The sequence below is a fragment of the Molothrus ater genome, chromosome 5 (genome assembly GCF_012460135.2).
Source record: "Molothrus ater isolate BHLD 08-10-18 breed brown headed cowbird chromosome 5, BPBGC_Mater_1.1, whole genome shotgun sequence".
Lineage (NCBI taxonomy): Eukaryota > Metazoa > Chordata > Aves > Passeriformes > Icteridae > Molothrus > Molothrus ater.
In genome coordinates this window covers 61,673,019-61,687,356 of record NC_050482.2, presented here as the reverse complement: position 1 = coordinate 61,687,356, position 14,338 = coordinate 61,673,019, and the positions used below count along the sequence as shown (strand labels likewise).

The following is a 14,338-nucleotide window of genomic DNA, read 5'->3' as shown; positions in this document are numbered from 1 at the left end:
TTAATGCCAAATTCAACAATTAAACACAATTTAGTGTCTAATCCTGTTTAGTAACAAGATTCTGGGACAAAACATTGAGTTCTAGTATTGATTATCCTACAATGAGGAAACTAACGATTCATTAAGGTTAGATAAGAGAAGCTCCTAATTCTTTGGATATCCAGAATCTTTTCAGCTCCTCCATTGGAAGAGCTCTCCATTTATCTACTGTCTACACATCCAACTTTCAGTCAAACTGGACACTAGTAGCTTCACTTGTGATATGCCTTTGTGATAGCTAGACCCTGATTATGCCTGATAGCTGTTTTATTGTAACAGCTTTTAAAGAAATTGATGGAATTGATACCAATGCATCAATCCAGGCCTAGCTGATCTTTAACATTTACCACAGAGTTATAGAGGCAGAAGTTGTCTCCTAGTAAGTTGTCTCAAGTTTCTCCAAGTAAGACAACTGCTCTTCACTTTTGAATACCCCAGCTTAAAGGATAAAGCAGAATCCTACAGTTATTTCTGTTAGCAGAAGGCTAAAACATTCATTAAATAAGCAACAATATGGAATTACAGAACACATACAGAATATGCATTCAAGTCTCTCATCATGCACTAACAAAACTACCCAGCAGAAGCTATCCAAGTAACTGCAGAATTTAAAATGATTCAATATGTGTCACAATCTATGAAAATTTTGTTCCCTACAACACACTGCAAAGGATGCAAGGATGCTGTTGCCAGAATGGCCCCTAGTGTTCCAGTAATGGCTATTGACAGTAGAATCCATTTCAATAGAAGCAGAGCCAAGTTAAAAACAAGGTGGGTTAGCCTTTAAATACAGCATAAGTTCAAGAACAAACATGGACTGGTAGAATGCTGGATTACTTAAAACACCTGCACAAAGATACACTGGGTCATAAGGTACCAGTCCTTCAGCATTCTGTAGAAATTATGCCAGAGCAGTGACTAATCATGTTTAGCTTCCCTACCACTACCTTGGATCAAATCTTCTGTAAGTGTAGAATTTGCTTGAGCCAAGAGACCAGTTTCTCCAAAGATAAAACACTTGCTTGCATAAAAATAATGTATGGAGTGGCTTAAATCCTGCACAAAGACCTAAATAAAGCACTAATTCAGTGTCTTGCCACTAGTAGAGACAATTATGGCAGATTGAGTAGCAAACTCCACAAGCTTCAGTTAAATTTTACTGAGGGATGTACTTCTCATTCAAGTCAAAGTGATTTAAAACCAGTACTTTCCCTCACCAGAAGCAGTAAAAAATTCAGTTTGGAAGGGATCTTGGGACATCATCTAGGCCAACCTCCAGAAAGGCTACAGGGAATCCAGACCAGATTGCTTGGAGCTTTGTGCAGTCAAGCACTGAAGAAATCCAAGGACAGATTTTACCACTTCCCTAGGCAGCCTGCTTCTAATGTTTAATCACCCACTGAGTGACCATTTCCTCCTACCTGGTTAGCATCTATTTCAAGTAATGATCATTGCTTCTCCTACCACGTCTCTCAGCAAAAATCCCAGCTCCACCCTTTCAGTATTTGCTGTCTGAAGGATAATTGTGCATCTCCTGGCAAGCCTTCACTTCACCAGGCCCAACAAGCCCAGATGTTCCAGGCTCTCCGCACAGGTCTCATTTTCCAGGCCCCAGCCATTCAGGGGCCCACCACTGGAGTCACTGAAGCTTCTTTAGACTTTGCCTACCAAGGGATCAGAAACAGACAACTGGTTAACAAGCACCAAATAATCAGTTCTCCTTAATCAACTGCTCCTCATATGCCTAAGCTTCACTGCAGCAGAGAAACCAGACAAGAACTGCCTAGCAAGGGGTGCACTGGAATAGAAATGTAGTCATTAAAGTAGTAGCACAAAGTTCTGCAGTTACCTCCTGTCAATATAGAGAAGAATAGTTATACTTACATCTTGGCTAAGCCCTGAAAAAGTCTTGTGAAGCTCCTTGGCAAATTCCAGGTTGTGCACTACTTCATCATATTTCTCTACTGCCTCCTACAAAGGAATAGATTAAAAATGTATTTTTCATGCCTAAGAGTACTGATTGCAACTCTATTGCCTTGTACTTAAATTCTAATTGTGAAGAATTTAATGTGTTCTTCTCTGAAACTGTGGCTTTTTAAAGATACTGTGTCAGGGGCTGGTACTTTAATTTCATATATCATTCACCTGTAACTGTCTGAGATGCAGTTCAAAGCCAGATCATACCACCAGATAGATATCCAACAAGTTTTCCTATATAGGTCTTGGCAATCAGAGGTAAACAGCTATTTAAAATCAGACTGGTCTAAAAACCTGGAAGGAATGCAGGAGAAATTCAGCACAGATCTTCTACCCTCATGCTTAACTGAACACCTTTAGAGAAAATTTGTTCAAACTTTAGAAATATACACAGCAAGTCATACTTGCAGAAATAAGTCTTTCCAATTTAGTTTCCACAAAAGAAGCCATGTTCCTGTCTTTACTAATGACTTGAACCAATATTTTACGGCTAGTCTTTAAAATAATTGCAGTGGATTATTAATTGCATTTTGATATACCCCATTTTTAATGGGTTAATTAATTTCTCCAAGTTCCCTTGTCAGCTCTGAAGATAGCAAAATGCTGTAGTCCAGACATGCTGCCCATATCTTCACACCACAAGGCATGAAGTAACAAGTTTAATTCCAGTTATTCACAGGTGTTTTACATCCAGTTTGGTTTATGCTCCTGACATGGTATCACAGGTTTTTCTAGAAGAGGCCCATCAGTCTAACATAAAGCTCGTTCACAGCAGCGTCAGTGTTTCATCAGTGCAGTGACAAAAGCTTAATCTACTGTCCCAATAAGATTTGGGACATCTGCAAATTCCATATGTGTTCCTAAGCAACTGGAAAAGAAGTAATATGTTCATTTGTTCAGTTTGATTGCTCAGTTCCTTGTATTCCCTTGTTGGTGACACACTAGACACCACCTGGACTAAATGCTACTCAACACAAAGTGCAAGCTCTCACCTGGTAGTTTAGGTTTGTCTTCACACAATTTACCAAGCAGCTTTGAAGTACTATTTAGCAATTCACTTAGCACTTGAGAGAATGACTTCTAAGAATCCAATGCCCACACATTTGAGGAAGACTCACAATTAACACCAACAATTTACTAGTCAGGTTACAGTAATTGTGCTTTTAACAACACAAATTGCAGAGTAAAACTCCGCACCTGAAAACATCGAAAACAGCTACCACTGCTTTCATGCCAGGCTATACCTCAGCCCACAGGAAAGCAATAGCTTTCTTCTGTCACACCTGTTATTAACATTCATTAACAGCACGTTGGAAGAGCAGCACTGAAGAAAATCTGCTCAGCTTGCAAAAAGCCCAGTAAGCTGCTGGAAGCTCCTCATTCCTGAAACAAATGTTTCCTAATGTAAGGCTAGCACACACATTAGGTCTGGCAGGCATGCACCATAAGTAATTACAGCTTAATCCAAATTGCTTGCAAAACAAGTTCATCACCAGACATGCACTTCTTCCTCTGTGTGAGAAAATTAAAGCTATAGATGACATCAAGTTAAATTAAGAACACCACTGTATTACAAGGCAGTTGGTTTCTTTAGGTGTTAAGTTCTATTAAGCTCTACCCGAGCTTCAATTTGTACATACACCACAAATTTGCATCTGAAAGTTACAAATGCAGTATATTTCTATATCTTAACCACTGAAGCAGCAGACTTTACAAGATTATTAATTAAATATTGAGTGCATATGTGCTTCTACAATGGTCACCTTCACTACAAAGACTGAATTTAGTTCTTCATTTTAGTAGGCTAAGAAACTCCAGAAACTGAGATGAAGACACTAAAACGCAAAAAGTGAAGCCCAGCTAGGAATACTAAAAACCAGTAATCAAATTAATGCCATTTTCCAACACTGCCACCTAACAGCTTCTCACAGTCCAGGGCATATATACCAAAGCAGTCAATACATTCAAGACTATTCCAACTTACAGAACATTGTTCAACAGTCTCACTGTTCATGGCAGCAAACAGATTGTGAAGAACACCGATGATCTAAACACAAAAGTTTCTTGCCCACCTGATTGAAGATTGAGTTGAGAGGAATTGAAAGGTCATCAACCTACTCCAAACCATCAGATTTAATTAATTTACTTTTGCACTTGATATGGCAAGAGACCACATCAGATTTTGTAGTTAAGTCCTAAGTGACAATTTACTCCAGCAGGTTTACTCTACTTCTAAGAAGGCACCATTTCCCCCCTCTTATCCCACTTATGTCTAACTCTTCTCCAAATGATTCACAGTAAGAAAATAGAATTTGTGTTCTCAGACTGCTGCACTGTGATAAAGTTAGCAATCAGTGACATTTTTCCAGCTGGTTCATTAGCAGGATCAGCACTATCACTGAAGTGTCAGTATCCCTCATCAGACAATTACTCCTTAGCATGTGTCCACTACATTTTAAAAATATGACTCCTGGATTAGTAGAGCAATAAACTCTTTGGATTATGTGACACTACTACTCAGCTCTGCTAAAGTTTTCAAGTTACAGAAACTTGGTTTCAGATCTAAAATCCATTCCAGACCAAGACAAAAAAGAGCCAGCACTGTCAGTTATAGTAACAGCTACTTGTAACCAACAGCACTGTGCAGACAACAGGCAAATTCAAGTAATAGCTGCTAATGAAGAAATCATGAGGATTAATTAGCCATCTCAGAATTCTTGAGGCTTAGGTTCTGACACTGCACTGCCATATAGATCAGCTGCACACAGTTACCTCATTAAGAAACAGAGGTGCAGGAGCACTGAAGCTGAAAGTCTACAGAGCAAAGATAAACAGGGATCTTCTATTCCTTCAGGGAACACCACGAAGGTTAAAACAGGCAACAGAGCTCATGGGCTCAACATTCAGCCTGATAACCAATAATTTGTTAATTTGGTTTTGTGAAAAATACCTTTAGGTACTGCTTCTATAAAAACACCCTTGTCTCCTTCAGCAACCTATCCTTCTAGATCAGAAGGCTTTGAGGCTTTCCACTCCTGCCTAAAAAGCAAGAGCTTACCAATTGGTCTTGATTGAGGGCTTCCCCCTTCTTCAGACGATCTTTGTAATCTTCGAGTTTGAGCTGCAGAAAATTCAAAGTAAACATTATACAGAAATCAATACAAAAAATTAAGCAAGGGGTATGAGTGAAATACTGTAACATAGAACAGAAAACCTCCTACTTCCTCTTGTTTCTGGAGAAAAGAACACTGAGTTTTGCTATGCCTTTGATTTGGCAATTTCAGTCTGCAGGACTGTCTACTTCCTTTCCCTATCACTGATCTTTCAGTTCTTACTTGCTACTTTTGTACTTTTGTTTCATTTAGGAACTATTAATGCATTGATCCAAGATCTTTAAATGGCTTCAAATACATCCAGTGTCCTTGTTTAAGGTAGGCTTGTTTAGCTTTCACAAGTCAATGCTAGAATTTAGTTATATCATCCTTGAATAATCCTTGTTACATCTTTCAAAAATTTGGCTTTAGTTACATCAAAAATTTATAGCCCTGCTCCCTAAGAAAGTGGACAAGTGTATTCAGGGAGGAAATAAGATTTATTCCCAATATACTAAAGCAATCTTTAAATGCTGATGCAAATAATACAAAACCAAACCATTTGGTATTGCAAAACTTTTTTAGGGAAAAGAAAGGTGACTTCACTGCCATGAAATCAAATACTATTCCATTTGTGTATCTAGAGCTTCACTGACACAGTACCTATAGGAGTGTAAGACTAGGAATACTTCCTACTCATTTTAGTAAGTCACAGTTTTATTTGCTGATAAGGCCATATTGTCATTCATGTGAAAATCAAAGGTACCAGAGAAATTCACAACAAGAAGCTTCCTTGGACAGAATTAGAATACAACACAAAGTTGTTTAATCATACAAAGGAAATGTGCTTGTCTGATGCTATTCAAAATTACAGCATGATGCATGACATGAGACAGCAGTAATACTGCATCTCCTGCAGGAGGATCAAGTCCTCTAAGCACATGGCCAGATGTCTGATCTACTCTCTCTCCTTGCCCTAACTAAAAGCTTTTCAGGCATTTAGAGTAGCACAGCATATTCACACAATTGCTTTACTTGTAATCCTGACCCAGCACTGAAAGCAACAGCACCTTCACATCTTTTATCCTACAGAAAATAGCATTCTCTCAACTCAAAGCCAAGCACACAGTCACCTGCCAATCAGCTGAAAAGCCTTAGAATGCAGAAGTCTGATTAGCCACAGCTACAATGTTTTAGGGGTATAATTATCTCGGTTATTATTCTTACTAACACTGTTCGGTTCCCCCAGCCTCAGGAAAGCAGAGGTTAAAATGAGAGATCAAGTTTTGGAGGATTTCTGTATAAGTTTTCCAGTCAGTAACATTTGCCTGTATTTAAAATATGTAAGTCGAATATTTATGCAAAATAAAGGGCAGTACGTATTTAATATAATCTGACATTTCCACTGTCAGAGGAAACACTTGTTCTAACTTACAATTTTACAAACAATTTACATCTAAATTACTATCAGATGCATATAATTGATGAAAGATTTCTGCAAGGCTATAATTACGTTTAAATCAGATGCAAGTTTGTTCTGAACTGATTTGGTCAAGAGAAGCATCTTCAGTTTCAATCAATATATATTAGCTCTCGATATACACATAACCTTATTCCAGCCGTTAGAAAGAAGGAAAATAACACGAAATATTATTTTAAAGGCAATGAGCTTTACAACCGGCAGCTTAAATAGGCGGCACGGGCAAGAAAACCGAGTTACCTTCTTTTTCTCGATGTTCCTGATCTTGTGTTTGAGGCAGATGAGCCCGTTGTCGATGTAGATCTCGTAGGCCTGGGAAGGAGAGGCCGCCGTGCTCAGCGCGGACTGCAGGGGGCTGGCGGGAGCCGGGCTCTCCCCAGCCGGGGTCACCTGCTGCTTGGCCGCCTTCATCCTCTTCTCCTCCCCTTCCTCCGACCGGCCTGAAGGTGATGATGGACGATGGAAAGGGGCTTGGGAAAGCCGCACCATTGAAATGGATGGAGCTGCAAATAAACTCTTTCATTTAGCTCTCTCACACCCTGCTCCCCCCTTTTCAAGTCATGCCTTTTCTTGTCACAGAACATTTAGCCACAAAATTGAGTGTCGAGAAGGACCGACCACAATTTTTCCACGCTTCTCCCTCCCTTTCAAAATATCTGTAGCAAGAATTTCAAAACAAGGCAAACTTCGTATTGTTCACAGCCTCCCCACCCATGCAGACACCAAAAATCCTTTACATAGGCAGAATTAGACAGCACAGGGGATGATTCCAGAAACTCAATATAGTGACCATATAAAACTAGGCAGGTTTCCTGCACACATCACCCACAGGGGAAAAACTGCAAGCAAGCAATTGCAAATCACACCGCCAGCCTGGCATCCGGGCTGCAGCCTGAATGAAAATTTAGAAGGGCCATGCCTGAAGACATAGCCCCTCTTCTTCTCAACCCCCTTAAATCGGTTTACCCTTTCATGACCTCCACAGCAGCCCAACCGAGAACTTAAAGTCAATTCGATTAAAAAAAAAAACCAAAAGCACACAGACAAAAAAAAAAAAAAAAAAAAAAAAGAAAAAGAAAAACGCTGGATAAAGCAAACTAAGCCAGCTTAGTTACAACAGCATCATTCTTCCTGAGGAACTGGTCCCTGCCTACACCCATCCAAAAAACGTGCCTGTGCCACGGCAAGACACCGGCTTCCATTGGAGGGGCCGTAACCTTGAGCAGAGTTTCTGCCAAGACACGCTCGGCCACCCTCATCTTCAACTACTTACGGACACCTGCTCCTGGAAAGCAATGACACCACAATTCTGCCTGCCCGCCGCCGGGGAGGCCGCACCACATCACCCCAGCGGGCAGCCAGGGCAGAACCCGCCTTTCCCCGGGACAGCCACCGCCGCCGGGGGAGCCGGGGCGAGCCCTCCATCGCGTCCTTGCCAGGGATGGGCAGGGAACTCCTCCCGGCGAGGAGAAGGGCACGGCCGCCACGGCTCCCCGAGCGGGGCGGTGGCGGAGGAGCGGGGAAGGGAGGAACAGCGGCTCCTTCCTGCCGGGGATTCACCTCCTCCGCCTCCAGCCGCGCTGCGGGGCCCGGCGGCCCCACACCGCCCGGCTGGCTCACTCCCGCCTCCACGCTCACCTCGGTGCCCGCACACGCTCAGGCCCGCCCCGCCGCCCGCCCCTCGCCTCATATAGCGGCGGGGCGGGGCGGCTCCGCGCCGGTCACCGCCCGCTCCCAATGGCCGGCGCCGCCTCACCTGCCCGCCCGCCCCGCGCCGCGCCTGGAGGGCGGGCCCGCGGGGCGGCTCCCCTGAAGGTCGGGGCGTCCGCCCGGCAGCCGTGTGGGATGCTCTGGGCTCCCCAGGAGCGAGAGAACAATCTCTCGGGTGCTCTTGCAGAGATCCGAGTGAGGGCCCTGGTGGGGCACGGAGCGTCCGGGGAGAGTGGCCCTGTCACCGGCTTCGTGGGGAAGGGAGGTCAGGTGTGACACTCCACCATGTGCCGCCCGTGAGGGCGAGGTTTGGCACGGGGCCCTGGCAAAGCCACGGTGCGCTGTCGCATGGCGTGTATCGCAGCAGCCTGGCACCACAGTGAGCCCGGGGCAGGCGGGCAGCGCTCCTCGAACAGCCCCACACAAGGGCTCCATCCTCCCAGGGCAAGAGCATCCCCTCGGCCCTTTCAGAGCCGACTGTTCAGTCACACCCTGTGACAGGAAAGGTGTTGGTCTGTGCCTGTAAACCAGCTGAAGGGCTCCTCTGGGCCCATAAGAAGTCCTGGAGGAGACCTGCAGGACTGTGGGTTACCTTACATAGCAAAAAAAGTGAATGTCCTCTAATAATCACAGAATCTATTAGATTGGAGTCCAGCCTATGACTGAACTGTACACTAGACCAAGGCACTGAGTGAGGCACACGCCCAGCCCTTCCTTAAACAGCTTCAGGGACATTGACTCTACCACCTCCCTGGGCAGCCCATTCCAATGTCTAATCACCCCTTCTGTGAAGAAATTCTTCCTAATGTCCAACCTAAACCTTCCCTGGCACAGTTTAGGACTATCCTCTCATCCTATCCCTTGTTACAGGAGACAAGAACCCCACCTGGCTACAACCTCCTTTCAGGTCCCCCCTGTTTCTCTTTTTCTCCAGGCTGAACATCCACATGTCTCTCAGCCACTCATTGTAGACAACCCAATACCACCCAACTGTGTAAACTCTTGATAACTAGTAAAAGCACTGGAAGTGAATTGAATATAAAGTAATCACAAAAAAACTTCTGTTGACCCCTAACAATCAATGCTATGGAAGGCTGGAAGACTAGGGAAAACAGACCTTCCAAAGGTCAGAGGACTAAGCTGGAAATCTGTTTTCTGTGTTTCTGTTTTTGTGGCCATTACCACAAAGAATAAATAAACTATATGGCAAGTTCATAGCAATCCTGAAATTTGTGAAAGTAATGAAAATAGAGGCATTTTGAAAGAGAGAAAAGTGAGTTAGTGAGGAAGGATTGCAAAGACGGGTTTTACAGAACACAAGACGCATTTATGTAGTATAATGGATGGATGAGAGAACAGGGGAGGAAAGGTTATACATTAGAAAGATTGCTTTTTAAAATAAACCAAGCAAATGATACATGATTCAAACAATAAGGAGAATTCACAGAGTATCACAGAATCAGATTCAGTTGCATGCACCCACCTGTAGCATCCACAGTCTTGCCATTTCTCAATGCGTCAAATTCTTTAATCACATGTCCCAAGAGTCTACATTTTTTTAAAGCCCTGGCTCCTAGAATTGCTAGAGAACTCCTAGAGGTTGCTTTGTGAGGCAGTTTTCATGACTGAAAAGAAATGCTAATGAGTAAGACACAGCTTGTGTCTAGGATCAGCAGTGTGCTCTGAGAGTCCTTCCAGTAGATTTCTGTGGGGTTTTTGCAAAGCTAACACAATGGGCTAGATCCTTGAAAAGTAATTATGAAATGAATGATCAGTTAATGCATTTGTTAATAAGAAGTCATAATTAATGTTCATACACCTGGGACTGTTCTGTAAGTCATAGTTACTACTGACAAACTGCTTTATAGCGCACTTTTACAATTATTTGTATAAAGGAGGAAAAATCAAAAGGAAAATTCATACAAGACAAATCCATATTTAAAATCAAAGAATATTTTAATTTCATTTTTTAAAAATAGACAGTAGCAAATTGAGACTAATGCTATATACATTTATAATATATCCCTGGTCTTTAGAGCACTGTAAAGAGTGTACTAATGTGGTGAGGTCAAGCCCAGTGAAGTTAGGAAATGCCAGGATTAAGCACAGCCTAAATTAATTAAATTCCATCTTGCAGATCCATTGTGAGATCATCTCTAGGATGGTCATAGGTTATGATAGTCAAGCCACACATCAGTCATAGCCATGGGGATCTGTGCCTTTTTCTCTAGGATCAGAAGGGGAATACACTCTAATGGCTGAAGACAATTGTTCTGTTCTTTTTGTCATGTTTGACTGATTCTACTTATCCCCTTCCACTGGGACTGCCCTAATTTTTCCCAGTCACAGAAGTTTATCCCACTCTCATTTTTCTCAGAGTCCAATTTTCTCTCCTGAACCCCAGGCTCAGTCCTTCTCCCCAGGTCTGCATGCTGTCCAAGTCACAGACTCCTTTGAGAAGGAGGATCTCCTTTGGACACAATTCCAACCCTTTGCCCAACCACTTCCAGCTTTCCCCAGCCCACTGAACCCCTCCCTAATGCCAGTGGCACTCAATGCCAGCTGTGTTCCTCCAGCTGCAGTGGGCCAGCCCACAGCCAGCTGTGGTGAACACTGACACCAGCTTCCCATTCTCACTCCCTGCCATCCCTCCTGTTAGTGCATTGTCAAACTCCAGCAAGTCAATGTGTAGAATAAGATCAGCTCCTTGTTAACTTCAGGAAAGAGAGAGACAGTGAAGATGTTGCAAAGATTATCCACCAATGGACTAGAGAAACCTGCTTCAGTCATGGAACATATTTCAGACAGAAAAGCTAAGGAATTCTGGATCCAACATGAGATGAATACATTAGGTCTCACAAAGAGGATTGTTAGTCAGAATTACACCCAATTTATTGGAAGGCCCTGGAGAGGAAATATGTTGCTACAAGGCTGTTTTATGCTACAAGGAGTTTTTTCCACATATAAACCCTGTGGCTGCCTGTCTGCTGTTCAGAACTCAGAGCCAAGAGGTCTGGAGAGAGTTTGTTCCTCTCAGCGTCCACCATTGCCTTACACAAGCTGCTGCACCTCACAGTGATTTCTAACTTCAGAAATGCTTCTTAAACATACATTTCTCCCTTTACACTCCAGCTCCTTGTAGTCTCTGTTTTTGTCACAGGATCCTGATTGCAGTTTCCTTGTATAGAAACTTTTCCTCCGTTTTTACCTCCATGTTCAATCCTGCCCAGCAAACTGGCTCATGTTCCAGCTCTTTGCATGCAACCAGTGCCAGGCATTTCCATTCCATTTCCTTTCCAATTCCCAGATGGTTTCAGTTGCCTGGCTCACTTCTCACCTCACCAGAATTCTAGATTCTATTGATTCCTTTCCATTCCTCTCATTTTGCTTTTCTTTTTTTTCCCACTCACTTTCTGTGTTTTCATCAGAAAAATTCTCCCAAAATTTTCAAGGGAAAGAAGAAAAGGAGCAACAAAATTAAACAGAAACAGTTACTGTGCCTGGAAGCAGCCATTACAAGCTTAGCCAAATTTCACCTACGTAGCTCCAGGCCAAACAGCATGTGTTTAATTAAGGTCCATGTTAACACCCATAAGATCTGCAAGGGAATGGAGTTATGTTCCCTGGCAGAAGCTGAAATTCCTGTTTCCAGGCTGTGGGCTTCTGGAATTTCAGTGAAAGTGTAGAAAGGATCCTGTGAACTGCTTGTTTTTTCAGTCCCACCGGGAATCACCAAATGATTGGGGTTGGATGGGACATCTAAAAATCACTTAATCCAAACCCTAGTTTGTCTCAACTCAATTTGAAGCACTCACCCAGAATGGAAGAGTTCATTTAGAACTGAAAACGTCTTAAAGCAAAAGCAAATTTTAAAAGTTCTGGGCAAGCTTAGTAAAAAGAGGGCGCAGCTAAGCAGAAAGATTATGTTATCTGAGCAGTGGAAGCAGCAGAACCTGCCTCTGTTAATGTCTCTGTCCTTGCTTAGGAGTCAATCAAACATCAATTGCAAAAGGGGAAATGTTGCAGAGCAAGCATTCATATGGGATTTCTTAATTGTGTGGGCTTGAGGGAAATTTTTTTTTTAAAAAGATCACAAATTTGCAGCTGTGAGATTAAAGAGTCATGTGCCTGTAAATGCTTCAAAACAAGGACCAGTGCATGAAAGTGGATTTATTTGAGTCAGAAACATTTCTTTTTGATACCTTGATACATGAACACATATGGAGTGTTATTTTCTCCACAACACCTCTCCTATCCCCTTTTTCTGTGCCTGGCGTGGATGTGACCTTAGAACAAAGCTGGGCTGTGCATTAAAACAGTTGAGTTCAGGATACATCCCTAGGTTTTGCAGGATTTAGAAGATTTACAGTGAATGAGCAAAATAACTGCAGGAAAAGAGATTTTTATGAATAATGCAAGTGAACATTGACTTTTAAGTTAAACTTCTGAGGAATTTTACATGGATGTGTTCTTCATTTCAAGATGAATTAGGATCTGGTTGGAGGAGGTACAGAGCACTAATGGCTGCAACTAGCATAAACAAAGGGGATGCTTTCAGCATAATAGGGTCCTTTGAATACAAATATCCTGGAGACTGAGGAATTATGTCTTGAATTATGTACTCAAAGCTAGTAGCATCTGTGACTTTTTCATGTAGAAAAGGGGGATAATCCCACCTCTACCATTCACAGGAATACTGATTAAAAACTGCCCAGGTTATTTGTCCATTTGAAACCAACGGTGTCTCCAAAACAGATCTTTATTATTTCATTTTGTTAGTCTGTGGAAAAATGTTTTCTTTTTCCTAAAAGGAAAGGAGAGTTCTGTGGTGGAAAGAGTATCTTGGAAAGAGAAGCTATAGAACTGCACATGCTCACAGTTCTGCACAGGGATTAACCACATGTTACTGAGATACCAAGTGTGCTACCTTCATCTGCTCCCCTGGAAGAACCTCGATAGTCCAGGGATTCTTTGCTTCCCAAGGAGTGCCTATGAATTGCTTGGTGTCCTTGTCCTTCCATCACAGCCCTAAGAGCCTTTGGATGCTGCAGCTCTCCATTAAAATATTACTCTTACCTTGTATTTTCCTGCTGCAGCACTATGGTTTGTTGCTAGGGTTTTCACTTCCATGAAAGTCGCTTTCCAACTGTTTTTAAAAATCTTTCTCAGGTCCTTCCTTTTCAGATTTCTGAGTTCTTATGTGATCACATTTTCTTCTCCCAGAATTTGGGTTTCTTGTCCACTGACTCAGCTGCAGAATCCTTAATGGCTCGTGGCTCTGGTCTCTGTGTGGCACCTCACAAACATGAATCTCATACTTCCTGTACACTTACAACCAGAAATATTTAAGTTAAATAGGTTTTAAAAATATAACAGCCTGACTTGCTTGGGGTTTTGATCCAGTTAATCATCCTAAGTATGGTTTAGATAGTAATGAGTTTCATGTCTTTTACTCCACAACCAATAATCTGGCTCCTCCAGAGAAGCTAATGGAATTTTATTATTCCCAGGGAAATGCTAATGACAGATTTATTTCCTTCTTATTGCCACCTAAACACCTTTGATTTCAGGCTTTTCAGGTGGACCAGTGAAAAATGTTTTCACTTGTGTCTCCCTTTGGATCCTACTGTGTCACTGATGCATTCTGGGACTCAATTAAACTTAATTTAAAAGTCTGATTTCAGACCATTGAAGATTATCTCTGCAATTTGGTAGCTTCCTCTGCATCATTACCCAATAAGTTGAGAGGAAAGGAAAAAATAGACCCCACATTCTGATTTTTTTTTCTCATTAGGAAGAAAGGATGAGTGGTAGACAATTGACATTCCTGAAATATCTCTGTGACCTGAATTCAGGACTCCATTTCTGTGGCTCCATTTTTTCCTGCTTCAAGTTCTGAGCAATTTAATATGCAAAATGTTGTGCATCTGTATGTAATTGAATAAAAAGAGGGGCAAAATTTGGCAACTTCACAAAGTACTATTGTGAGATTCAGTCAGGAGGGAAAAAAACATCCAAAGTTATTAGTGAACAAATCTTG

The 14,338-nt window shown here is 42.2% G+C and overlaps 1 protein-coding gene across 1 annotated transcript in view; it reads right to left on the bottom strand.

Moving 5' to 3' along the window:
• The window catches only part of CAPRIN2 (caprin family member 2), a 32,661-nt gene extending 25,061 nt beyond the window's left edge, over positions 1–7,600 (bottom strand). Inside the window, 3 exon segments of the mRNA XM_036401155.2 lie at positions 1,924–2,010; positions 5,075–5,137; positions 6,829–7,600. Of these exon segments, the coding sequence (XP_036257048.1) occupies positions 1,924–2,010; positions 5,075–5,137; positions 6,829–7,077 (399 nt within the window). The 5' untranslated portion in view covers positions 7,078–7,600.
• Between the last annotated feature and the right edge of the window lie 6,738 nt (positions 7,601–14,338).